The sequence below is a fragment of the Phacochoerus africanus genome, chromosome 6 (genome assembly GCF_016906955.1).
Source record: "Phacochoerus africanus isolate WHEZ1 chromosome 6, ROS_Pafr_v1, whole genome shotgun sequence".
NCBI lineage: Eukaryota > Metazoa > Chordata > Mammalia > Artiodactyla > Suidae > Phacochoerus > Phacochoerus africanus.
Window position 1 is genome coordinate 64556092 of NC_062549.1, and position 27744 is coordinate 64583835.

Here is a 27744-nt window from a genome sequence, read left to right on the forward strand (position 1 = left end):
AGGTTTCATCTAATCTGTGATTGAGTGCCAGAAATATTAGGCTAGAGCCAGTTGCCCTGGTCCACCTAGTCTAGTCCTGGCTCCATTGCTAAGTTGTGGTATGACCTGGAGTAAGTTTCTTGACCTCTTGCCTAAATAAAGGACTTGAGATGAACTGTAAGGCTTCTTCGACTGAGAAGATGCTTGAATGAGTTTGGATCTTTGGATTATGGTTCAAAATGGCTTTAGCATGGAAAGGAATACATTGATTTAATGAAACATTTAGGGGTGGTATTGATTTCTGGCAGAGCTAAATCCAGATGCTCGGATAATGCCATCAGTAATCTCTGGCCTGTGCTTCCCTTTTGGTAGGAGTTATTTGAGGTCATTTCCTCCCAAAAGGTGGCAGAGGTGACCACCATTAGATCCAGGCTTGTAATCTACCAGTCTTGCATCTCCATGGGATAGAAAAATATCTTTCCCAAGTAGATTCAGCCAGGGTTCCAATGCAGAACTGGTCAGACCAAGGTCAGACACCGACTTTGGGAGCCAGAAGAGAAAGTAGGATCAGCTCTGCCTAGACTACATAGTTGGAGGAATGGGAACAAGTAGGCTCCCCAAAATGGAGAGATGAATTCTGTAACTAGAAGGGATGCTAGGAATGCAAAACCAGTAGGTGTTCCTTACAGTACTAAACAGTTCTCGAATGAAAACATGTGAAAATTACTTAGTATACTAGAAAGCTTGAGGGTGGTGTTGGAGTAGTTTTAAATGTTTACTATTTATAAAGTTGAAGAGACACATTACTAAGGAAGTAGTTCATGTGCTTTCAAATCCACAGGGCTGCTTGGTCCGGCCAAGAGGGAAGCCTGGTTGCAGCTGAGGGCTGAGATTGAAGCCCTCACCGACTCGTGGTTGACACTGGCCCTGAAAGCACTCACGCTCATCCACTCCCGGTAAGTTCTCACCAAGTCACTTTGTAGCACCTCTGCTGAAAATGCATTTTGCCTGTTCATTTTGGAGATTTCTTTTTCAATTTTTTTTCCTTTTCTTTTCTCATAGGACAAACTGTGTTAATATTTTAGTAACAACTACTCAGCTGATCCCAGCATTGGCAAAAGTCCTGCTTTATGGATTAGGAATTGTATTTCCAATAGAAAATATTTACAGTGCAACTAAAATAGGTGAGCTGCTTCTTTTTAATTCATTTATTTATTGAACAATCAACCCTTTGCTTTCAGGCTAGTAAAAATGAAAGGCAATAAATAGGACTTTTTTTTTCCCCAAAATGCTAAATGTTAGAAAACTAGAATGATTTAGCCAAATTTTTTTCAAAGTTGGCTTTAGACATCAAGAGGAATATAAAGCATAATCCATGCAGTCAAACTCAGAAAATTTTACTTTACTTGCTAACATTAAAACCTATGCATTAGGAGCTCCCATCATGGCTCAATGGAAATGAATCTGACTAGTATCCATGAGGACACAGGTTTGATTCCTGGCCTTGCTCAGTGGGTTAAGGATCCAGTATTGCTGTCACTCTGGTATAGGCCAGTGGCTATAGCTCCAATTCAACCTCTAGCCTGGGAACTTCATGCACCATGGGTGCAGCCCTAAAAAAGACAAAAAAAAAAAAACCTATGCATTAAACCTCGCTGTAGTCAACTTATCATGACTTCTAGATAATCTAATTTGTATTTTTTTAGGCAACATCAGCAAAAATATCTTATAAGCAGAAACAAGAATCTATATAGAGATATACAAAGTGGAGAGGAAATTAATAACTTAAATGAAACAACCCTAATAATGAATTATTATTACTGGAGCTATTTTTTTTTTTTTGCTTTAATTTAACATGTATAAACAACAGAGTTCCCACTTTTGTTATGGAGATCAAAAAAAATTAAATTCTTGAAAGGAGGTGAAAGAAGATTAATGTGAAATTTAGTTAAAATATAAAACAAAATAGAACAAAAGTAGGGATAAAAAGAAGACATGGCTCTTGTTCTTAGGGAATTCACTGTCTAGCGGGGAAGCAGACATGAAAATAACTATATGTGATAAAGTAGTATGTAAATGAGCATTTATTGATATCTACTAGATGCCCAGAACAGTACTAAACATTTTACATATTAAAGTCAATCTTCACAGCCTTTCCATTTTACAACTGAGGAAACTAAAGCTCAGAGACTTAAGTAAACTGTTCAAGTTTACAGTTAGTAGAGGGTCAAAGTAAATCTCTCTGAGACCAAGGTCCATCTGACACCTTTCCACATGCTAAGAGGTCCTTCCACTAAGTGCTCAAATGTGCATTTCAGTGAGGGAGCATTCACTCCCACCCAGAGGGAGGCAGAGGGCAAGTGTCAGTGAAAGCTAAAGGGAAGACATGACATTTAAGCTGGGTATGGAAGAGTAAATAAGAGTTTATTAGGCAGATGGGCTTGCGAGGGCAAAGTGACAGAGAAATTAAAGTGTGTTCCCTACTGAGGGCCTTGTGAGTCATCCTGAGTGACTAAGATGCAATGCTCATGGGACGTTGATACTGGAAAGGTAGACTTGGGTCTAGTCATAAGTGGCCTTGTATATTGTCCTAATGAGATGAATGTTATGTAGGTAGGTGAGAAGAAGGTTACTTGTGGCTAAAGAAAAAGGGGCAAACAAAATCACTCTCTATCTGGCTTCTACTTCTCCTTCAAAGAATGTACTAAATTATCACCAACAAATGACTTATTAGTTATTGGTTCGCAGTCTCCTTGATGGTTGAGTCTGGCTGTCTCATTCATTGTTGTAGCTACAGGGCCCATCACATAGTAGGTACTCAATAAATGTTGACTGAAATGGGTGGATTAATGGTTGTTAATTCAGAAGAAGGCTGACACAGAGGTTTCTTTTGGACAACTGGGTCTGAAGTGACACTATCAGCTGATGGGGAAATCAGGTTTGATGGCAAAAATAAGAGTTTGAAGAACCTATGGGATATTCAGATAGCCCTGTTGAGTTCGGAATAGTTGGAGTTTGAGAATGACTAATGCCTCCTGAAAAGGGCCAAGAACAGCAAACTGGAAAATACTTATAAAACAAAAGTTTATCAAATAGAATTCCTAGTAGCCGAATAGAACTAGAATTGTTATATGTTCTCATATAAAAATAGCAGTCAGTTTCCATTCACTCCAGGTCTTCATTCTATCCATACCCATAAAAGGAGTCATATGGTGTTTTGTAAACAGGGATCCAAGGTAAAGGTTTATCAGCAAGTGAAAAAGGGAACATACTCCATATAAGCATATACTACACAAGGGATAGTTCTTAACTTCCCAGAAGGAAAGAACAAGTAGTATATTACAGGTCATGCACATTGAACTTGAATCTCCAATCATTTGAAAAGGTGAGGATAACAGGAAATTACAGTAGCAATCAAGAAAGTACTATAATGAGCATTTTGTTTGCAATACTGGATTTTAATTTTTTCAGTATAGAATAAAAAGTAGATTTAAAAACTGTGCAGTGGTAGAAATAATCTCAGAACCAGTGGTGGAGTTACTTTTCTCTGATATTTTTAGTAACAAAAGTAGGGATTGAAACTCCTATAAGTTATTGTTAATTTTGCCATGAAATGAGATATAATTTGGGAATCGACGCAGAAAACCCGGGAATTTTTCCTATAGACAAAATGGCAAAGTCAGAGGAGGAAATGACTGGCCCTGATTCAGCAGAGCTGTGATACTCTTTCAGACAAAACAGATTCATCAAAACTGAAAATTTCATGCAAGACTTCCAACTAACTTCTAAAAGTCAGCTTCAGTTTGGTAATCCTTATTGTGGAAAATGAGAACATGACCCCAAATTCGCAAGGAATCCTATAGGAGGTAGAATTTAGGTGAGAAAATTTTTTTTTTTTTTTTTGGCCATCACCTAGAGAATCCTAAAGACTCTACCAGAAAACTGTTAGAGCTCATCAATGAATTTGGCAAAGTCACAGGATACAAAATGAATACACAGAAATTGATGGCATTTCTACATACTAACAATGAAAGATGAGAAAGAGAAATTAGGGAAGCAATCCCATTTACCATCACATCCAAAAGAATAAAATACCTAGGAGTAAACCTACCTAAAGAGACAAAAGACCCGTACTCTGAAAACTATAAGACACTGATGAAAGAAATCAAAGATGACACAAATAGATGGAAAGACATACCATGCTCTTGGATTGGAAGAGTTAATATTATCAAAATCACAGCTTTTACTTTTAAATAACATTGAGTTTACCTTCTTTTTTCCATGAAAAGGAAACTTTACAAAAACACACCAACAATTCCCTCTATGCGAGGGGCAAGAGAGTTTCATGACATCGCAATGTTTGGTTGTATATTTTTTGCAGAGCAAACTATCCTGTTTCTTAAAGTGATTTAATATTTCATAGGTTAGTGGGGAACTAAAGAAGCATTGAAATTACATCCTTTGAATAAGGTTGGCCCTATTTCATTCTGTCAGATGCAAATGAGGGGGGTTAGTGCAAAATACAAATATAAAGCAGACATTTGTTTAGGCAAACAAGCAGTTTGTTCGTATGTATATCTGATCCTTATTTGAAAGAGGTGCAGGACCCCCACTCAGCCATTCACTTTTGAAAACTATAAACTGTCCCACTGCCCATTAAAATGACCCTATTGGTAGCCCCAGACTTGGAACCCGAGTTCCTGTGTGAAGAAATAACAATAGTTGCGTTAACTGCAAGGATGTACTGATAGCTTAGCTCCTGCAGGGACCCAAACTAAGTCTTGAAAAGGGAATGGTAATAGGTAGCTAAAACTATGGTTACCTTTATTCCTCTTTTCCTCCAGGAAAGTGTTTTATTGAACATTAGATGCCTGAATGAGGCAGACATGCTCTCTTGTGTAGGGCCCCAAATTACCCAACATTTATTTCCAAGACAGTTCTCCAAGAATATTTCATGCAAACACATTAGGTCTGAATTCAGATAGCATCCCTACCTGAAAACGAAAATACCAACTAAGTCCAGTATGTGCTTTCTCTTGGTGTAACAAAACCAACCCTTCAGGGCTTTTTTTTTTTTTTTCATCCTTCTCAATAGCCTTTCTATCAAATATTGTTTTCAGGGTTCAGTAGATCATGAAACATTTTTTTAAGTTCAAATATGTTGCCAGAATGGCATGCTTTTGTTTAGTTTCAGCTTGTTGGGAGAAACGTACTACTGCAAACAGTTCTTTTTCCACCAAATGCTGGACTGAGATTGACTAGATCCTACTTTGTTATAAATGAGTCTTATGGAAAAAAAAAATACTAAAATTGTCCATAGGACACCATACAGGTAATTCATTTCCCATCTTTGCTGTATCTGGTGGTTCTATGTACTTCCCAGACGGCATTGAAAAGCACTTTTTTCCCAGGTTGCACAAAGAGTTGAAATCGGAAGCATGAGGAAAGCATTTTACATAAAACATTCAAGCCCTCGAGTGCTGACATACCTCAACTTTACATTTTTTTATGATTTACTTTTGTTCACCAGGAAAGGAAAGCTGTTTTGAAAGGATAATTCAAAGGTTTGGGAGAAAAGTGGTGTATGTTGTCATAGGAGATGGTGTGGAAGAGGAGCAAGGAGCAAAGAAGGTGAGTGGTCCTCGTCAGTGGGTCTTGTGCCATTTCATTTGTCTTGTCCTCAAGAGTTCTCAGAACTGGATCGTTTAGGCACATGCCATTACTCTTGAGACAGATTGTGAAGGTGTTCAGAACCGTAAGTGCTGGCAAAGGGCAGAGTAGAATTAAATCAACCTTCTTAAAGCATGATGGACACAGGCTCAGGGGTCTTTGTTGGTTGAGCTTCACAGAACGTAGACTTGGGGACCAGAAGAGGAGGCTTGGCTCTGTAGCTGTCATCCAGAACAGAGACAGCACGCATGCCTGCTTGTGCCAGCATGCCCCTCTCTGCACCTCTGGCAGACATCACCAGGGGATTACACCCTTCTCACCTGAGCCTGGATGCAGCCTTAGAACCTTCTAAACATCACCTTAGACAGACCACCAATGAGAGTTCCCATTGTGCCTCGGCAGGTTATGAACCCAATGTAGTATCTGTGAGGATGCAGGTTCAGCCTTTGGCCTCGCTCACTGGGTTAAGGATCCTGCATTGCTGCAAGTTGTGGTATAGGTGGCAGATGCGGTTCAGATAAGATCTTGCCAAGCCTGTGGTATAGGCTGGCAGGTGCAGCTCAGATTCAACCTCTAGCCCAGGAATGTCCATATGTTGTGGGTGTGGCCATGAAAAGAAAAAAGACAAGACCACCCACAGATCAGAGCTGGCTTGCAAAGCTATCTTCTGCCCTAGAGTATGGTGCCTTCTTTAGATCATGAGCTCATTGCCTTACCTCTCTTGGGACGCTCAGAAAGAAGCAAGCAAGCAACACACCTATAGGTCCCTCAACTCCCAGTTTGTCCATCATACTTCCTTTTCTTTTTCTGCATCCCTGCAAGTGTAATTCTGTCATTTCCCTTAGCAAAGGCTTTCTCATTAATGTCCTTCCCTGCATTTTTTTAAAAGGGAAGGAGGAAGGGACCACATTCCTTAGCCTGCACTCAGGGCCTTCACAGTCTGGTAACCACCTAGCCCTCCATCTCCTCTGCTGCTGCATCTTACCTGGTGGTCAGATGGGCCTGCTCACCTGCCTTTGGCCACGCCCAGCACCTCCTCCCTGCTCTTGCCTCTGCGAGGAACGCTCCTGTCTCCAAGGCCCTGCTGCCATTGTCATACTCATTTTTCAGAATCCAGTTTTATGTTTCACCTTCCCTGTTTCCCTTGTTTGTAAAGAGCTCGGTTATAGGAGCCCCACTTTACTTTATTTGGAGAAGCTGTTAGTAAATAGCTTGGATTCTTGAGCCAGACAGCCTGGGTTTGAATTACAGCTCAACTCTTTACCAGTTCTGTGACTTTGAACCAGTCACTTGACCCTTCTCTTTCCTTATCTATGCACAGGGATAACAGCAGCAACTAGTTCACTGGGCTAGTTAAAGGATTAGATTTAGTTAAGATACAGAATACAGCTTGATGGAGCTTGCAACAAATGGCAGCCATTATTATTAATTATTTGCATATGTGGCTATTTCAGCAGTACAGTGTGTGCTCCTAAGAGGAAGGGGTCTTGTTTGCTTGATTGTTGTTGGAGATTGTCTTCAGTTTTGTTTTGTTTTCTTTTTACAAATCTCTAGATCTTGGCACAGTTCTGCTCTAAATATATCTTAAATTGAAGAGCAATAAATATTTTGAGATTAGCCAATAGGATATTTTTTCTCTCTTCCTCATACACTCCGTCATAGAAAACACTGTATATTTCCATAAAGGAGGCAAGCTCTTCTGGAATATTCCAGTATATACCAGAAATGGCACTAGTGCACAGATGCAATATTAAGCATGCCACGTGGCCAGCCTCCTGGTAGAATTTAAAGAATACTTAATTCACCTTCAGTGCCTCTGAATGCCAGTAAAAGCATAGAAGCTGACCTTCACTCTGTAAAGAATCATTTCACTTAGAGCCATAAATACACAGTGTGCCCAGGAGTAGTCTCCCCAAGTGTGATCAGTGCTGGTGGAAACTCCCACACTCTTTTGTAAAGCCTGATGTTAAAGCAGGATTTGCCATCTGAGCACCAACTCTGTACTCCAGCTTCAGCAATGGCCAGCCCCCATTGTCACTAGGTACATCTGTTAGCCCTTTGGGCTGTCTTCATAAAAAGAAATCTTTCCCAAACTAAATAGAGTACCCACAACTCAACCCTGGAGAGTTAAAGAGAATATTTGGTGCAAATCCAGTCTCGAGTCTCTTTCCTGAGAAAGCCTCTCATCCCCATGCCATTTCTAGACAGGACCTCCTAGTGGCTAGGGGAACATGCAATAGATTTGCACCTCTGAGCACTGGAGAATTGAAGAGCAGCATTTCATGCCAGGATGGCCCCGGGCCAAGGTGTGAATCTGCTCTCCAGGCTGGTCCTTCTCCATCTAGCATTCACCAAAAAAATTTTAATTTCAAGGGGAGGTTGCCAAAATGTGGCTTTCTAGCTTGTGGTAGACAGAAGAATGTTTATGAAAGTGACGATTTAAAATGCAAGGAACACAAATAAGATATCTTGGCCCCCATCAGGATTTCTGTGAGTGGTCTCTTGCTAAGCTTTTCTGAGAAGTATGTTTCTTGGATGTTTGCAGGGGTGAACACAGCATGGAAAAAGTAAAACAAGTCTTGGTTTGATGTTGGAATTGGCTCTCTTTGAAGAATGGTTAAAATTGTCTCTGCTGTTTATCTTTGGATATGTTATTCCTTTTATTCAGGACAAATGCACGCACCTATACCAAAAAGAAACAGGCACCTGCCTACAAAAAAAAAAAAAAAATCCTCTGAAGTTTTTGACTGTGATTGAGAACTTGTAGCTTCAACTTTGATTTCTTGGCATAAGTGTATGTGATAAGTCAGTACGTTCTGTCGCATACTTTTTGCACGTTGAGAGCTAAAGTGTGGGACCCTAATGCATCTGTACCCCGGAGTTGTAGGATATTTATGTGTATCTGCAAAGTGTACAGATTTTTCAGAAGATTCAGTTTCCTAATAACTGCGCATAACGGATGTTATCCATCTATCATACAAAGCAACAGCCTTTCTTATGTCCTGTCCAGCCTCTCTAGGTTAACTGGCACTTAAACAGCAGTACTTAGTGCATGAGTTAAGAGACAAGGACCTAATAGTTCACAATAAATAATGAGATCTTTCATGTGTGGGGTTCTGCACAGAAATAGAGAATATCCATATTTAACTAACGGGAAATATTTAATTTAGGGGAAGACTACAGTTTAGCAATAGCCCATTTAAAAAATGCTATATGAAAATTCAAGCTAAAGAAATAGGATGGGGAGTTCCCATCGTGGTGCAGCGGAAACGAAATCTGATTAGGAACCATGAGGTTGCAGGTTTGATCCCTGGCCTCACTCAGTGGGTTAAGGATCTGGCGTTGCCATGAGCTGTGGTGTAGGTTGCAGACACGGCTCAGATCTGGCATTGCTGTGGCTCTGGTGTAGGCTTGACAGCAACAGCTCCCATTAGACCCCTGGCCTGGGAACCTCCATATGCTGCAGGTGTGGCCCTAAAAGGACAAAAGACAAAAAAAAAAGAAATAGGATGGTTATCCGTGCCATAGGATTCATAATCATGGTGGTAAATAACAAGAATTACTATCAACTATAAAGCCCCTATTATGTCCCAGAATCACTTTAGAAAGCACGTCCTATCCATTATCTCATTACATCCTCACAACAGTTTTCTGAGGAAGGGGTCTTCAGAACCATTTTATAGATAAGAAAACTGAGGCACAGGGAGGTGAATATTTTGGCCAAGATCACACAGCTAGAAGGTGGCCTTCTAGGATTTGAAGCTGATTATATCCGTGAGATTTAGCACAAAGTTCCTTCCAATTATAAACTTTAGCTTACATATCTTAAACATGATTTGATTTGCAAAAGAATTTGAGATTTCTATGTTAGAATAACGTGTACAATATTTCTTTCCTTTGGGGAGGCAGATATAACTACATTCAGTGTCTTCTTTCTCCTAATTTTATATTCATGATTAAAATTTTGAAAATCATTAATTCTAGTATATCGTTTAGTTCACAAGCATTTCAGATTACTAAGACTAACTGTGCACCGGTGAAGTTCTCCAAGTTGGAGCACCAGAATGTCTGGCAAAATCAAAAACGTTTTGCATCTAAGTTAATTTTAACCATTTAGTTTGTCTGCTTCCTACGTTCTTTTAAAAATCTAGTATAGCATTCTCCTCTCTCTTCTACAGAGATGTCTTTCATCTCCCTAAGTAATGTTCCTTTGCTCAAAGTAGTGTCATTTTTTAAGCCCAGAAATGAAAACTAGTAAGTATTCTGCCAGTTAACCTGTGTTGTATGGTCCATTGAAGTCTGTGCTGTCAGCCCTGTTCTCTTTACCAATACAGTCCTAGGAGTTTCAGCAGTAATTTTATCTCATTCTGTTAACTCATAACATTAAAAAGCACTGCTTCAAAGAGAAAAACGTTAAGAATACCTTTGCTTTTTTTTTTTTTTAACAACATTCTAAAAAGATCTCTTGTAAGAGTTTTCTCCGAGCACCCTGTTGTTCCTAGAAAGATGGCACAGAGAAACCATCTGCCTGTGGCTATCTTTGAGGTATGGCTTTTGTCATCCAAATCTGCCAGGCTTTCTTTTCTTACCATAAAATTCTTTGTTTCCCTAATACAATTCTTTGTTTCCCTAATACAACATTCCTCAAGTGAAAATAACCAGGCCTACATGATGTAAAAAAATCAAAATGTAAGTAGTACGGCAGCATTCGTTTCTAGAGTTAAAATGGCCTTGTTTTATAACTCTCTAACTAACCTGGCTCTATTTACTTTTCAGAGAACTACTTAAAATTAATTTCTTGTGAATTACATGGAGGGGAGGGGGCGATGGCAAGCATCCATTATTCTGGAAAATGACCAAGTCTTCATCAAAAAAATGTTCACTTCCAATGTGCGTTCTAAAACGTGCAGAAAACCAAGATGAAGCTTAGAATCTGCTTAATGATGTTTGATTCTGAGTTTATTCTGGAGGAAAATAAGAGCTGCTTTTGTTTAAAAAAGGACAACAGTTGTAATGCAAGTTTTTGCTTTTAGTTGTATTTGAGTAAGACATGGGGATGACTAACACGGAGTACAGAATTTTATTATCCCTAAAGCCAGTACATTCATTTAACTTCATGAGCACATACTATATGCCAGGTCTTAAATTGGATTCCATCTTTATTCTTAAAGAGCTCACTTCTGTCCAGAGGGAAAGCAGATATACAAATAATCAAAGAGCAGAGCTGTGCAATACGTTTCATGAGTTCTCAGAAAAATCTCCTTATTTACAATTTAGGAAGTATTTGTACCGCCATATGCATGTTTTCTAGAGATAAAATATAAATAGGAAAGCACAGATATGGTCTTTATTTTTTATACGAATGGTAATTATATACTTTTTTTCACTTATGTTATATCCTGCTAGTTATTTCATATCAGTACATGGGGCTCTGTATCTCTGATTCTTACAAGTGGCCGCGTAGGTATTCCATTACGTCGATGTGCTGTAATTTAATAAGTCCCCTGGGGCTTAACATTTAGGTGGGTTCCAGTATTTACTATTACAAAGTGTTCTGCAGTGAGGGGTCTTGATGTGGTTCATGCATGGGCAAGTATAACTCTGGGATAAATTCCTAGAAGTGCAGTACCTGGGGCAAAGGTTATGTGTGTTTATGTTTTTGAAACATTTTCTTCATCTAGTTTTAATAATCCAGCAAACTTCAGATTACATGCACGTGTCCATGCATCCAGCTATTGCTATTATTGATTTATGTATAATCAGAAGGGATAAATGTAAAAGACTGGACAAGAGGGGTAGGAGGCAAGAGATCTGGAAGGCTACTCCTATGGGCAAGAGGAGCAGAAAGAATGTCATCATTTTCCCATCAGTCAGGGAATATTGTGGTTCTAATGACCCCAAAACATTCCCAAGATTTAGGTCTTGGCACCCGTTTCTTTCAATATATGCCTGATCTTGATAAACTAATCATATCCACATCAGTTTCAGTGGATCGTTACGAAGATTTGTGCGTTAGGGAGTTCTTGTCATGGCTCGGTGGTAACAAATCCAACTCCTATCCATGTGGATGTGGGTTCGATCCCTGACCTCGCTCACTGGGTTAAGGATCCGGCTTTGCCATGAGCTGTGGGATAGGTCAAAGACTTGGCTCAGATCCTGCATTGCTGTGACTGTGGTGCAGGCTGGCAGCTACAGTACCGATTTGAACCCTAGCCTGGGAACTTCTATATGCCACAAGTGTGGCCCTAAAAAGACAAGAGGAAAAAAAAAATTGTGGATTAGCTCTGTTTTTAGTCCCGTGGCTCTTATTACCTGAAGGACAGCCTCCTTTACGTGTCCTGCGCCATCCATGTGACTGTCAGCAGGTGAATTCTACCATCTCCAGCCAGTTCACCCACTCAAGATTGGCTTTGGTGTTCTCTACTTCCAACCGATCACCAAATAGCATGTCTTCTCTCTTTATATCCTTGTACCCACTCCATTTACACTTCCTTTGCCTAGTTTTCTTCTACCATCCAACCACACCCCCCAATCCATCCTTCCTTTAGTGCCTCACTAAACTGTTTTAACATACTTCTCCCTGAAAAAAAAAAAAAAACTCCCTTCTTACTAGTGTTTGTCATGAACACACCCTCGCAGCCCCATCACCTCCACACTACTCTGTGCATCTCACCCCTGTCACACACCATCTCCTGGCTGGGCATCCCATCCTTCTCCATCTACCTCCCCAAATATGCTCATTCTTGAAATTCAACGCAGGCCCAACTTACCCTCTCCAGCTTACAACTGAGCTTTATTCTGAATTTATCATTCTGACTCTTTGTTGTATTGAGATATAAATTGACATTCAGCACTGTATAAATTTACTGCCTTTTTTTTTTTTTTTTCTTTACAGGGCCGCACCTGTGGCATATGGAGGTTCCCAGGCTAGGAGCTGAATCATAGCTGTGGCTGCTGGCGTACACCCCAGCCACAGCAATGCAGGATCCGAGCCGAGTGTGCAACCTACACCACAGCTTACAGCAATATGGAATCCCCAACCCAGAGCGAGGCCAGGGATCAAACCTGCAACCTCATGGATACTAGTCAGATTCATTAACCACTGAGCCACAATAGGAACTCCAGCACTGTATAAATTTAAGATGTACAGCCTAATGCCTTTTCTTAGATTTTATATATGTGTATATACATATATATACATACATATATATACATTCAGCACTGTATAAATTTAAGATGTACAGCCTAATGCCTTTTCTTAGATTTTATATATGTGTATATACATATATATACATACATATATATACATTCAGCACTGTATAAATTTAAGACGTACAGCCTAATGCCTTTTCTTAGATTTTATATATGTGTATATATGTGTGTGTGTATATATATACATATATATACACACATATGTACATACATATATATACATATATATATACACATATATATATAGTGAAATGATTACCACAGTAAATTGAGTTGCCATCCATCATCTCCTAGAGATAAAAAAGAATTTTTATGATGAGACCTCTTAGGATCTACTCTCAACTTTGAAATATACCATCTAGTAGTCTTAGCTCTAGCCATCATGTTGTATGTTTCAGCCCCAGCTATTAATTTATCTTATAACTGGAAGTTTGTATATTTTGACTACCTTCATCCAATTCCTCCTCCCCCCATACCTGCCTCTAGTAACCACAAATCTGATCTCCTTTTCTATGATTATCATAATCTCATAATTCTATGAGATTATGTAGTATTTGTCTTTGACTTATTTCACTTAATATAATGCCTTCAAGTTCCAAATGGTAAGATTCCCTTCTTTTATATGGCTGGATATCCCATTATGAGTGTGTGAGACACCACACTGTCTTATCTATTCATCTGTTGGACACTTAGGTTGTTTCCATGTCTTGGCTAGTGCAAATAGTGCTGCCGTGACTGTGGGGGTGCAGCTATCTCTTTGACACATGGTGTTTTCATTTCCTTTGGGTGTATACCCAAAAGTGGGATTGACAGATCATAAAGGAGTTCTATTTTAATCTTTTGAAGAACCGCCATGCTGTTCTCCTTAGCAGTTGTACCAATTTACATTCTGACCAACCAGGTATAAGATTCCCTTTTCCCAACATCCTCATCAGTATTTATTATCTCTTGTCCTTTCAATGAAGGCCATTCTGAGATGTAAGGTGATGTCTTGTGGTTTTGACTTGCATTCCCCTATTAGTGAGGTTGAACACCTACCTCTTCGTGTACATGTTGGCCATCTGTACATCTTCTTTAAGAAAATGTCTAATTCAGGTCCTGTGCCCATTTTTAAACTAGATTGTTTTGCTATTGAGTTCTATAATATTAACCCCTTATCAGATACATGGTTTACAAATATTTTTTCCTCATTCCATTGGTTGTCTTTTCACTTTGTCATTTATTTTGCTATGCGGAAGCTTTTTAGCTTGATGTACTCCACATGTTTATTTTTTATCTTAGGGGTCATATCCAAAAAATCATTGCCAAAGCTGATGTCAAGGATCTTTTTTCCTGTGTTTTTTTAATAGGCATTTTATGGCTTCTGGTCTTACATTTAAGTCTTTTGTCCTTTTTGAGTTAATTGGTTCATTCTTTTACATGTGAATACCCAGTATTTTCCCAGCACTATTTATTGGAGAGACTGTCTTTTCTCCAGTGATTTTTCTTGGCTCCCTTTTAAAATATTAATTTAGCATATATACATGGGCTTATCTATGAGCTTTTGATTCTGGTCCATTTTTCCATGTCTGTTTTTATGCCAGTACTATACTGTTTTGATTACCACAGCTTTATAATATAGCTTTAAATCAGAAAGTGTGATGCCTCCCACTTTGTTCTTTTTGAGAATTAATTTGGGGTCTTCTGTAATTCCATATACATTTTAGAATTTGTTTCTACTTCTGTTAAAAAAAACAAAACACCATGGAATCTTGCTAGAGATTGCAACGAATCTATAGATGGCTTTGGGTAATATGGATATTTTAACAATACTAAATCTTCTAATCCATGAACATGAGACACCTTTCCATTTATTATTTGTGTCTTCAAGTTCTTTCATCCATGTCTTACAGTTTTCAGTATAAATGAGTTCACTTTATTTCTTCATCAGATAATTTGTTCTTAGAAATGCTGCTCATTTTTGTGTGTTAATTTTGTATCCTGTAAACTTTACTGATTTCATTGATTAGATATAACAGGCTTTTGTTGGTCATTAGGATTTTATATATATATATATATATATATATAAAATCATTAGGATTTTATATATATATATTTATATATATATAAAATCATGTCATCTGCAAATAGTTTTACTTCCTTTCCAATTCTGATGCTTTGATTTATTTTTCTTGCGTGATTACTCTGGCTACATCATTTTGATTCTTAATCCCACACTGCCTTATGTAATGAAATAGATTCAGCAGATATATCTTGACTGCCAATTCTTGGCAGTAGAAGCATGTGTTATATATGTATATTACTTTATAAATCTACTATAGCTACACTGCTCTACAAGTAATAAAATATTTTAATGAAAAAGTTATAGACTTTATTAAAACTAGAAGCAACCCTGAGTCATTTCCCCTAAACCCTTACTTTGCAAATAAACAAACTAGGGCTCCAGGGAGATTTATCATGATTCCAAGTGATGTTGCTGATGTCAGAATTGAGAGTATAATCCAGGTCTCCTCAGTGTAGAATTTGCTTTTTCTTCTCCTCTTTTTTTTATGCCATCTCTCTCTGAATTCATTTAAGAAATACTTGTTCTAGGCTAAACATAGATGCAGAAAAAAACCTCTTTCCTTTGTACCCACTCAGCCTGGGAAGCTCTTATAGATCTATAAAATCCTCACATCAATATGTGCCTAGTTAGCAGGAAATATTATTTTTGCAGTATTAGTTGTAATTGTTTGTTAACCCATGCTTTAGTCCCCTACCCTCTCCCTTAGACTCAGTCTTCTTATAATTTCTCAATAGTAAATGTCAGAGTTCCTGCTGTGGCCTGGCATAGTGGGTTAAAGGATCCAGGATTGCTGCAGCATAGGTTCAAACCTTGGCCTAGGAACTTCTACATGCCATGGGGTGCCATTAAAAAAAAATGATTGACATTTACTAACACTATTATTAATAAACTCTTTAACAGGCACCAGGCACTATACCATTCGGCTCCCACAGCCAATCAGGTCACAGCCATGTCTTTCTCTCACACATCCAGGATTCTAATAGGGAATTCCTGCTATATCCTCTGCCCCAGCCCCCATTTACACACACACAGTCATTACAGTGCTCTTCTGAGTGATCACCCTTTTACCACTACTCAGTTGTCACCTCCTCTTATCAAGCATATCCCCAGGTAAAGGAAGTTATTACCCCCGTATGCCTTCTGGGTGAACACTCATGATTTTTGAGTGAGAGGGTAGCCAAAGATGTCTTCTGCACTAAGCCTGTAAATGCAAAATATCATTAATGAATGAATGAAAAACAGTACAGTCTATGTTTGTGATCTAAAGTTGTCAAGTGGAACATCCTAAAAATGCAAAAAAAGTTCTCTAGTACTTGGTTCTGGACTGTTATTGGAGGATTAAATAATGAAGAACTACTCCAAAATAGTGTAGAATCCAGAAAGGTCTACAGGAGTTCCCGTCGTGGTGCAGTGGTTAACGAATCCGACTAGGAACCATGAGGTTGCGGGTTCGGTCCCTGCCCTTGCTCAGTGGGTTAAGGATCCGGCGTTGCCGTGAGCTGTGGTGTAGGTTGCAGACGCGGCTCGGATCCTGCGTTGCTGTGGCTCTGGCGTAGGCTGGCGGCCACAGCTCCGATTAGACCCCTAGCCTGGGAACCTCCATATGCCGCAGGAGCGGCCCAAGAAATAGCAAAAAGACCAAAAAACAAACAAACAAAAAAAACAGAAAGGTCTACATATGATATTGGACTATGGTAAAGATGCTTTTAGCAGATTTCTTGAGACAAATACACTGTTAATAAATAACAATAGTTTGTATCCCCAAAATAATAATAGCGATGTGATCTACACCAAAATGATTAGTAACTTCTATTGTTACTTAAATATAGTTCCCACAAAAACTCCCCAGTTCCAAGTTCTACTTGCTCTCATTCCATATTCTAATAGTATGGATTGTTTTAAAAAATTCCTTAGAACTGTAGCCAGAAATTATACTCAGGCCTTCACATTATTTTTCGGGTTAAAAATTTTTTTCTATGGGCTAAATAGAATTTTGTTCTCTGAAAGGTGATGATTATCTTTTATCTAAGAAAAAGATTCTGCTGCTGCATAGTATTTACTATAGTGCTTTTGAGCAGTAAAGTTTATAACCATGTTTTCATCCTTCATGAATGAGGTAGCTTTGATTTTTTTGTTTTGTTTTGTTTTGGGGGGTTTTTCGGTTTGTTTGCTTTTTGAACTGTTTTCTTATCTCTGGTTAATCCAGGTGTTTCACAAACATTCCCATCGTTTAAGCTAGATTTTTAGATTTATGTTTTAAACAACTACCAAAGAAACAAAAAATAGAAAACTACCTTAGAGGAATTCTCCTGTGGCACAGCAGGTTAAGGATCCTGCATTGTCACTGCAGCAGCTCAGGTTGCTGCTGTGGCGGGGGTTTGATCCCTGGCCCAGGAACTTCTGCACACTGCAGGATCGGCCAAAAAAAAAAAAAAAAACTACCTTAGATGTTCATTTAAAATTTTCCCATACGGTAAAACTGTTTAAAGGTCAATGCAAAGAATGTCTGAAGGAAATAAATGAAAAAAAGTTGCTTCTGACATAAGCAAAATTGAGTTTTGCTAAATGTAAAATACTCCCAACTAAAGAAAACTGCTTCAACTTGTGGCATGAAAAACCCACTGGCTACAGATTTTGAAAGGCAACTGTTTGACAGTGTTTTGTTCAGAGCTACTGGGTTGTATTTGAAGTCTGAAATCGGCCTTCAAGTCCCAGCGCAGATCTGCTTCAGAAATACCCATCACCTTCTTAAAAGAAACAGACTCCAGATTACAGTTTAAAAAGCAGTCTGATATTCTCAGGGGAGGATTAAGTTTGAATTTTTGTTTTAAACAGATGTGATGTTAAGATCTTAACTGGCAGGTTTCACAATCCTGCAAAGGGGGTGGGGGTCGGGGGGAGCACGGAGGATTTCCAGAGCGGTCTCTGTCTGCCCTCACCGTGTGTCTGCCCCTCTTGCAGCACGCCATGCCCTTCTGGAGGGTCTCCAGTCACTCGGACCTCATGGCCCTACATCATGCCTTGGAACTGGAGTACCTGTAATAGCCACAGAGCACTTTGAAGCCACACCACCGCCCCGTAACCAGGAACAAATCCAGCAGGCTTGAGTCCTGCGTTGGCACCGGACTCCAGACTGACCATTTCAACCTACCGATGCCCAGCCGCCTGCCGTGGGTCGGCACCGCCACCCTTGTGGTACAGGGAGGACGACCTCCCTTTCTTCAAAATGGCTGTTGACTCTAGTACTGTGAATCCGATGAAAGCAAGCCATGAGAATGTTCTAGCACCGTGGTGAGGTGTCTTGGCCACATGAACTACATGGTTCAAACCTGTGAAGAAAGGACCTGCAGACGCTGACGTTTTTAGCATCTTCAATGTGACATGAACAGCTTCTCCAATGCAGCAAACTTGATTGCACAACAAAGACTAAAATGGGTTTCCTGAATACCAGTGGGGGGGAGTTTTCTTGGAAAAGGTTTACTTTTTTGGTGTCTCATACCCAGGGTGATCTCTATATCTCTACTTATTTATGAACAGACTTTTTAAAAAAATAAAAATAAAACAGCTTTATCGAGGTATACTTCAAGGACCCTGCCGTTCACTCGAACAGATGACTTTGACATCAAATAACTGAAGAGGTAATAGCATGAGAGAGAAGCGATGGAAGGCCTTGGCCTCACGACATAGCAAGGACTTTGAATTTTAGCACATTGCAAAGTAGTTTAAAATATGTCTAATTTAAGCGTATAATATGTACATCACTGAGACAATCATGTACAGAAAGAATTTTTGGTGTAAATTTGTAATAATGGATGATTCTTTTACATATTGTTTAGGAAAATGATATTGAAAGGTAGCAATGCCTTGATAGTGCAGAGTGAGGCAGTACGTAACAAAAGACGTGCAGTGCCTTATCGAAGTACTGGGTATAAATATGTAGATAATGGATTTCTTTTTTTTTTTTTAGATAATGTTGTCAAGACCAAAAGCATGGATGTCAAGTGTCTATAGGATTTTGTTTTCCAATCCCCCCCTTTTCCTTTTTGTTTAATGCTGTTAGGAGGACCTCTGTAAAATTACACAGCAGTGTCTTAAATAATTTGGGGGGGAAAAACAGTCCTCTTGCAACCTCACTTTTTTGTTTTCAATACTAATGTATTATATGTAACTACTTGGAAAAAAGTGATTATTCAAGTGCTTCTTCCCACAAAGAATGTAGATGATAGATATATTTTATTAATGAAACGGTTCATGAATTGGACACTTAACTAGCCAAGTTCTTATATGCTCAGAAGACAATGTCTGCATTTTCTTTTTAAGGAAGGACGTTACCACATATCTGGAAATCAGCAAAACTGTATTACTTCCTACATTCATGTTCTCTTATTTTTATCCACACCTTTCTCCCAGTCCCCTTTCCCCCACCCCACCCTCCCAGGAAAGTTCATTGTCACCAGTGGACATGGCCCCATCAGCATCACCCAGGAGATAATGTGACTTTTCACCCTCATTATGAATTACACAGACAAGCATAAATCTGGGAAATAAAAACCCTTCACTTTATATTACCCTAAGAAAGTTTCTCCAGAAGTGATCAGTTAGCTTAGCTAGGCACTTAGTTCTTCTCATCTAAAGCCTTCCATTGTCATGAAATTACTTTTTGGAACAATTTTCTTGACTATTTTATTTGGGGGGGGGGGACACAAGCTTTGACCCAAAGTAGCTAAAGAACTATTCTTTTTCTGAAGCCTCATGTTGCTGCTAGAATTAGTCAGTTGTGAATCCTCCAAATTGTTTAATCATTGAATTCAGTTTTTTTTTTCTCTTTTGTTTGAAGCAAACAGAAATTGACAGGTTTTTTTAGCCTTTCCATTTTACGTTTTTGTACTCTGCAGGTGGAAAAGACAAAAGTTTATCTTGACCTTACTGTCTAAAGGTGTGTCGTGTCCACAACTGTGTACAGAATTTTTCTTCATTAAATTTGTGTTTAAATTAATAAAACTGACTTGTGAAGTACAAGTGCCTTGAATGTCAGTATTTTCTTTGTCCCTTGATTCCAAGAAATAACAGGATCTTGGGTGCGTGAGCACGCTCATGGGCCAACGAAAGGAAGTTGGATGGAGCAGTTGTAGTAATGGCTTTATCAGCCCTTCAGAGGCCTAAGCTCAAAGGGTAACAGCTGTTTCTTTGATCACCGTAAGAGCAGATGGGTGGAAAAGCTCTTGACTTCCTCCCAAACTGTATAAACTAGACCCTCACTCAGATTTATCTGTTATAGAACAGAATTCAGCATCAAGTATCTTGGATGCCAGAGCATAGATTTAGTCACTGTAAATACCCAAGGGACAGCAATAGGAACCAGTTCCATTGATAAGAATGCCCACAACCCATACCTCTCAGATTTGGCCAGGTTAATCGCATTGACGAAGAGCTATAAAATGGCACGATTTGCTTCCTCCTGGGATTTAATCTTAGAAACACAACATTCGTACATACAAACACGTAAGAACCAAACATGCAGTGGTCTGATTCATTTTTTCAGGCCCAGGATGTTCATTTTTCCCATGCACACCCTCGGCCAAGTGGCCTGAGTGATGAAGTGTCGGAGCATGCCCAAATGCTAGATAATGAAAAAAGCTGGGGGAACGTCTGAAAAGAGAGACCAGGGTGGGAGGTGGAGGGGCTTTTAAGTCTCCGGTGAAGAAACTATGGAAGATAAGCACAGTGGAGAGCAGACCCTCACAAGACGGATTTTCTCAAGCACTACTTCTACCCTGACAACTCCCTGGCCAAAATGTTTCAAGGGCTCCCCTTGGACCATAGATTAGAGCCTCTATTTCTCTACCTGGTATTCTAGAGTTTCCACATACAGTCTCTATTTTCTTCCCAACATTCTCTCTCGTTATTCTTATGAACAAGCCTTCAGTACGTACTAGCTGGGTTCTTAATGGACCAAAGAGCCCCTAAGCGTCCTTTGGGCTTTGCTCAGTGCTTTCCCACTGCCGTCAATGACTTCCTCCACCCCCCATCCGCCAAACCCTGTCCAGCTCCAGAGCCTTCTTTCCCATCATGGCACACGGTGGTAGCTCCTTCTCTTGAACTTTTCCCACCCAACGTCCATAGTCTTATTGGCAGTTCATGTTATTCTGTTCAATCAAAGCACACTTTTTCCCCATCATGAGGGGCATTGTCCTGGATGCTGGGGACGGGGGTCCCAGATCCTGAAGATGGAGAGAACAGACAAATGAATTACCAGATGTGTGAATGAATAAGATACAGTCAGCCAGAAACATTCTTTATGGAAAATTAAAATGGAATATGGGTAAGTGGGCTTTCCTTGGAAAGAATAGACAGAGCCAAGATGTTTGAATGGAGACCAAGTTCAAATGTCAAGAAGCAGGCAGCCTATGGAGATCCCCCGGGAATACGGACAAAGGTTCTCAGAGGAGATCTCTTCTTTTTACTGTGTTCTAGGAGTGAAAATCAGACTCATGGGTCCAAGAAAAGCTGATTCTGGAAAGGAAGGGAGATTTGAGAAAGTCTTGGTAAGGGATTTGGATGCTAGTCTAAATGGCTGCCCAAGGGTTTACACAGGCTTGTGACCCAATTTGATACATTCTTTGAAATGATGGCTCTGGTTCCTGGGTGAAGAACAAGTCATGGAAATGCATGAGACATGGAGAAACAAGTTATTAGACTAGTAAGGCAGTCTAACAGCCAAATTCCAGTTAGGAGAGGGAAATGGACATCTGGAGTTACTTTTAGTGACAGCAATGGCAGCACTCGCTAATGGGCTGAATGGGGGAATGGTGAGGACCCCCCCCCCCCCGCCCCGAGCAAGGGGTCTTCCACCACCATGAGTTAGTACACCTAGTGGTTAAGAGCCCGGCCTCTGTGGGGAGACTCCTTGGTTCGAATCCCAGCTTCCTGGTTTTAGCTAGTCAAGTTGTTTAACTGTGTCTCAGTCTGCTCATCCATAAAAAGAAGGGAACAATGATATCTACTTCAGAGCGTTTTATTAAGGGGACAAAGTAAGTTAATATATGTCAAGTGTTTGGGACACTGCTTGGCATACTATTTAATGCATCCCATTGCTGTGCTCGCTCACTATTCAGAGACATTTGTCTTCTCAACTGAAGAGCCAGCTCTTTGAGCCTGACTAGTATCCATGAGGTCGTGGGTTCAGTCTCTGGCCTCACTCAGTGGGTTAAGAATCCGGCATTGCCATGATCTGTGGTGTAGGTCACAGATACAGCTCAGATCCCATGTTTCTGTGGCTGTGGCTATGGTGAAGGCTGGTAGCTGCAGCTCCAATTTGACCCCTAGCCTGAGAACTTCCATATGGTGTGATTGCAAGCCCTAAACACACACACACACACACACACACACACAGCCAGTTCTTTGACAGCACAAACCATTTACAAGGGGACCACATTTTTCTGGCCTAGTCTAGAAAACAAGATGAAAAAGACAGTCTAGTCCCTGACCTCAAGCACTGGGATGGTGACTATTAAAAATGAATCATAATGTGTATTTTTTATCTATACACACACACAGTGAAATATTATTCAGTCATAAAAAGAAGGAAATCCTGCTATTTGCAACGTGGTTGGACTTCAAGGGCATCATGCTAAGTGAAACGTCAGATAAAGGCAAATACTGTTATCATCTCTTTTACATGTGGAAATCTAAAAAAACAAAAACAAGCAAAAACAAAACCCATGCAGATAGATACCGTGAACAGACTGGTGGTTGCAAGAGGCAGGGGATGGGGGTTGATGGGAGAAATGGATGAACTGCATTTTTGTTTTGCGGGTTTTTTTTTTTTTTTGTCTTTTTGCTATTTCTTGGGCCGCTCCCGCGGCATAGGGAAATTCCCAGGCTAGGGGTCCAATCGGAGCTGTAGCCATCGGCCTACGCCAGAGCCACAGCAACGCGGGATCCGAGCCGCGTCTGCAACCTACACCACAGCTCACGGCAACGCCGGATCCTTAACCCACTGAGCAAGGGCAGGGACCGAACCCACAACCTCATGGTTCCTAGTCGGATTCGTTAACCACTGCGCCACGACGGGAACTCTGCATTTTTTTTTTATTTAATATATTGAATTTTTAAAAAGAATCCCAATGATAAAGCAGGCTTCTATGAGTAGTACCCTTGGGCTGAGAGGTGGGCAAGCAGGGCAGCATGGACAGGCAGGAAACGCTCCCCCAAAGAACTGAGGTCTAAGCTGAGCCCTGCAGGCTGGAGTTGGCCGAGCAGAGTGGGGGGAGGCCAAGGGGGATGGAGTGCCCAAGGGAAGATAGGAAGGGAGCAAGTTCACGGACTGCAGGGGGGATCACGGGAGTGTGGCCAGGAGCGGGGAGGGGCTTGGATAGTCCTATACCTCTGAGTAAAACTTCAGGCTTCCTGCTCTTTCTATGCACCAGCTATCCCCGGTCCATGGGAGAAAGGAAAGCAAGACAATAGGAACAGAGATGGCATTCAGCCTCCAGCATCAGCACCGTAGCCTGGAACCCCTCCCTCTGGCACCACTCCACACCAAACTATACTTAAATCTTAACTCCAAATACTGTCTAGCTGAACCCCTTTTATTTTACAGATTACACAGCTCGGGTAAAATGCTTTGCCCAAGAGGTCACGACCAAATCAGGCAGAGTCATGACCCCAACTGACTCTTGGATACAACACAGAATCATGACAAGGTCAGGGGCTCTTATGTCCCTAAAAGCTGGCATTGCCCCCTGCTCCATTGCTCCACCCCAAGGCGTAGGCAGCCCTTTCTATTTCCAAGGTGTCTCTGGCATCCTGTCCACAGTTAATATGATGGTCCAGAAGTGGCTGAATGCCTTTTTAAAACAAACAAACAAACAAACAAAACCTCAGCACCTCAATTCTATGTCATTCTTCCAGAGGCTGCTTTAAAATCTATCTTCCTAGAAGTTCCGGTTGTGGCTCAGAGGGTTACCAACCCAACTAGCATCCATGACATTCAATCCCTGGCCTTGCCCAGTGGGTTAAGGATCTGGCATTGCTGTGAGCTGTGGTGTGGGTCGCAGACACAGCTCAGATCCCAAGTTCTGCGGCTGTGGCGTAGGCCAGCAGCTGCAGCTCTGATTGGATTCCTACCTTGGGAACTTCCATAAGCTGTGGGTGCAGTCCTAAAAAGCAATAAATAAATAAATTATATTAAATAAAATTTGTTTCCCCATCAACATTTACATGTGTCCAATGCACATATATTTTGTAATAACTTTTAAAATTTGCTTTCCAAAACATGTGGATAGGACTTAGATGTCCCCCAATTCAAATGAATATAAAGGACGCTATTTGCTTAACAGAATGTGGAGATGCTGTGGTGGACACAGTGGTGTGCTCATTTAAGACCTGTAAGGAATCTCCTTCCTGGAGTTCCCATCTGTGGCACAGCGGAAAAATATCCGACTAGGAACCATGAGGTTGCAGGTTCGATCCCTGGCCCCCCTCAGCAGGTTAAGGATCCGGCATTGCCATGAGCTGTGGTGTAAGTAGCAGATGAGGCCCTAAAAAGCAAAAAAAGAAAAAAGAAAGAAAGGAAAGTTTCCTTCCAGACCCTGGAATCCCCCCACACTCTCTGCAGCTACAAAAGCTTCAGCTGATCCATGGAGCCCCGTCTGTCTTGCTAAGGATAGCTTCTTGACAACCCAAAGGATAGAGTTAGCAACCAGCTCTTCTTTCTTTCAGGGTCTCCCAGAAATGTTTCCATGTCTCTCCATTCTGTGCAATTATCCAGACTGACAGGCTAACTTGTGGCAGAAGAAATGAAAGGGTTTGTAATTTAGGAAACCTTTGGCCCCACTGACTGAAAGCAGGTTGTTTGTAAAAAGGAAATCCTGACCTCAGCTAACTGGCAAACTCTGTCAGAAGCAATAGAAGGAAGCGGAGGAGAAAGAACAGCGCCGGGGATTTTTATTGGCAACAGAAGAAAAATGGATGCGCTGCCAGAGGAAAGCCTTTGGGAGAGAATTCTCCGGTGGGGGCACAAAGTGTGCCCAGAGCCGGTGCATATGTGGTTCTGTGCTGCACTTGGGGGCTGGTTTGACTGGGACTTTGCTGCCTGAGACCGTGGTTAGACCAACAGTCTTGAAAATGGATTTCCTCTGCTTTCCTCTTCTGTTCCAGGCACTCCATGGCTGCCCCAGCTTCTCTCAACGGCTACCCACAGGTGACAGCGTGCCTGCCGGGTGTGAAAGGAAATTAGCTACCTGGTGGTTCCCCCCGTTGATGCTGTGCACTGACCAGCCTCACCTCCTCCCTGCATCTGCTACCCACCCAGAGGGAGTGACCTCTGGACCACTCCCTAAGAAAAAGCCCCCAACACACACACACACACACTCACACTCACAAGTTCTGATTTCCTTCTGCCAGTGGTTCTCGACTGGCTGCCTGCTGAAATCACCTGGGTGCTTTGAAAACTCCCTGAGCCCCTCCCCAGAGAGTCTAATGGAACTTGTCTAGGTTGGGGCTTGAGCAGCAGCCAAGGTAAAGAGCCATTGCTTTGGGCCAACCAGGTGTGTGGGAAAGAACCTGCCCCTCCTCTGGCTCTTCAGAAAGGGCCTCTGTCACTGCCTCCCCATCCTCCTGTCCGTATCAACCTCTCGCTGGGAAATCACTGCAGGCCCCATCACCCAGCCTTCTTAGTGGTTCAAAAAAATACCAAAAGTTGTGCAGAATTTCCATTCTTCTCCATCTAGTTAAAATGCAAGTGGGCGGGGGCTGGCGTCATGGAGGGAGCACACGCCCTTACTGGAACAGTCTTGTTTTGAAAAACTTCTGCCCTCTGGGGTTGAAAGCATTTCTTGGCCCAGTGGAATCAAAAGGTGCCACAATAGCTCCAGAAAGGCTTCCAGCCCCTGACCTTGATATTTATTTGCAAAGCCTTACAGGAAATCAGTGCTCCATGTTCCATGAAAAACAAAGGGAAATGCAGGAATCAGGAAAAACAACAGACTGCTCCAAACAGCCTTACATCCACAGGCTTTAAAAAAAAAAGTAGACACTGAAAAAAGTTCCTTTTGACATGGCAACTTTCAGTGTGTACTGAAGACCCAGGCCCCATGCAAGGTGCTAACAGGGCATGTTTCCCAGGGTGGAGTGAGGGGGCTGATGAAGGTGGTGGAAGGTGAACTGGACTTCAGCCATAGGGGACAGGATGGGCTACAGGCTTCAGGTGCAGGGGAATTGGGGTTGAGATGACCGCTCTACTGGGGAAAACTCCTAGGAGAAGGTAACACTGATTCTGTACTAAGGACCAGGTGGTGGTTTCACAGATGAAAGAAAGAAGAGCATGGCTGGAGAGAATGGATAATGTCTGAGGCAGTCTCAGAAACTGACCTTTAAAACTGCTATAAAAATTAAGCATGATGATGGCCCAATGGTTATTTATAACCACTCGTGAAATGCGTTCTACTTACTGCAAGAAATTCATAGATGGGCAAGAGAGACATGTGATGCACATCAACGCTCAGGGTTCAGTTCACCGAGGGTTGAAGCTCAAGTGACAACAGCGACCAGTAAGGAAGATAAATAGGTGAATGATCCAGGCTTATTATAGGAATCCCAGGGCCCTCTCATTTAAAAACCATGGCCTTTTCAATAAATGCTGCTGATCAATTTTATTTCCATTTGGGGGGAAAAAAATGAATCTTGACCCCTACCTCTCAAGATACACAAAAACAGAATCCTGACAGATTGTAGATCCAAATGTAAAATAATGCAGATGTTAGACAAATACATATAAAAACATCTTTATGAAATTCAAACAGATTGAGAGGACACAAACATCATTACCCATTTAAAAAATTATAAACTGGACTACACTAAAACTAAGATGCTCTGCTCATCAAAACACCATTAAGGGAATGAAATGGCAAGTCATAATGGGAAAAGATACTTGCAATACATATATCTGACAAAGTACTCATAATTGGAGTATATAAAGACTCTTACGAATCAGAATGGAAAAGACAAGATATCCCAAGATTAAAAAATGAGTAAAAGACTTGAACAGACACTCCAAAGAAGAAGATATCTGAATGGCTAACAGAAAAAAAGTTGTTCAACCTCTTTGGCTGTCAAAGAAATGCAAATTAAAACAGTAAGACGATAACTTCACATACCAACAGAATGGATGAAATGAAAAAGAGATAATACCAGTGCCTCTTTATAATACTGACAATACCTACTATATTGGGTCACTCTGCACTCCTCTGAATTACTGAAGGAGGCACTCTTTATGCCATTTATTTAGTATTATCTGTTGCCTTGAAAAACAATGGTTGGTTTTCACATACACATTTCTTTATCCCCTATCCAAATACTTTAAATTTCTTGGACCCCATAGTGCCTCATTTGCTATATAGTAAGAGTACGCAGCCCATCTGATGGCAAATATGCAAAATACCAGTTGAAGGTGCTATTGATTTAAAGCGTAAATCAACAAGCACATTTTTATGTTACCTAAAAATTCTAATCCATTGTTTTATTTTTCTTTGAGATCTTCTGCATATTAAATACACTACTATCCTAGATTTCAATAAAGTAAGCCGCTATAATTCCATTTCTGGGAATTTATTCAGAGGAAAACTATTCATTGATTTATTTATTCATCAGAAGCTGTATTAGGCATAGTGAAGCTAAGAATGCAATAGGGAGCAAAAATAATTACCTGGCTGAGCTAATCATGACCAGAGCATAAAAATGAACCCTTGGGTTCTGGTTCAAGATGGCAGCACAGGAGGATCCCAAACTCAGCTCCTCCATGGACCCCCTGAATCTGT

The 27744-nt window shown here is 40.7% G+C and overlaps 1 protein-coding gene across 6 annotated transcripts in view; it reads left to right on the forward strand.

The window, feature by feature from the left end:
• Positions 1-19931, forward strand: part of EYA1 (EYA transcriptional coactivator and phosphatase 1) — a 174190-nt gene extending 154259 nt beyond the window's left edge. For all 6 annotated transcript variants that reach the window (XM_047783769.1, XM_047783772.1, XM_047783770.1 and 3 more), the window contains 4 exons: positions 821-935; positions 1042-1163; positions 5510-5610; positions 17888-19931. In XM_047783769.1, coding sequence (XP_047639725.1) covers positions 821-935; positions 1042-1163; positions 5510-5610; positions 17888-17968 — 419 coding nt within the window. In that variant the 3' untranslated portion in view covers positions 17969-19931. The remainder of the gene's footprint in view (positions 1-820; positions 936-1041; positions 1164-5509; positions 5611-17887) is intronic.
• Positions 19932-27744: the final 7813 nt, after the last annotated feature.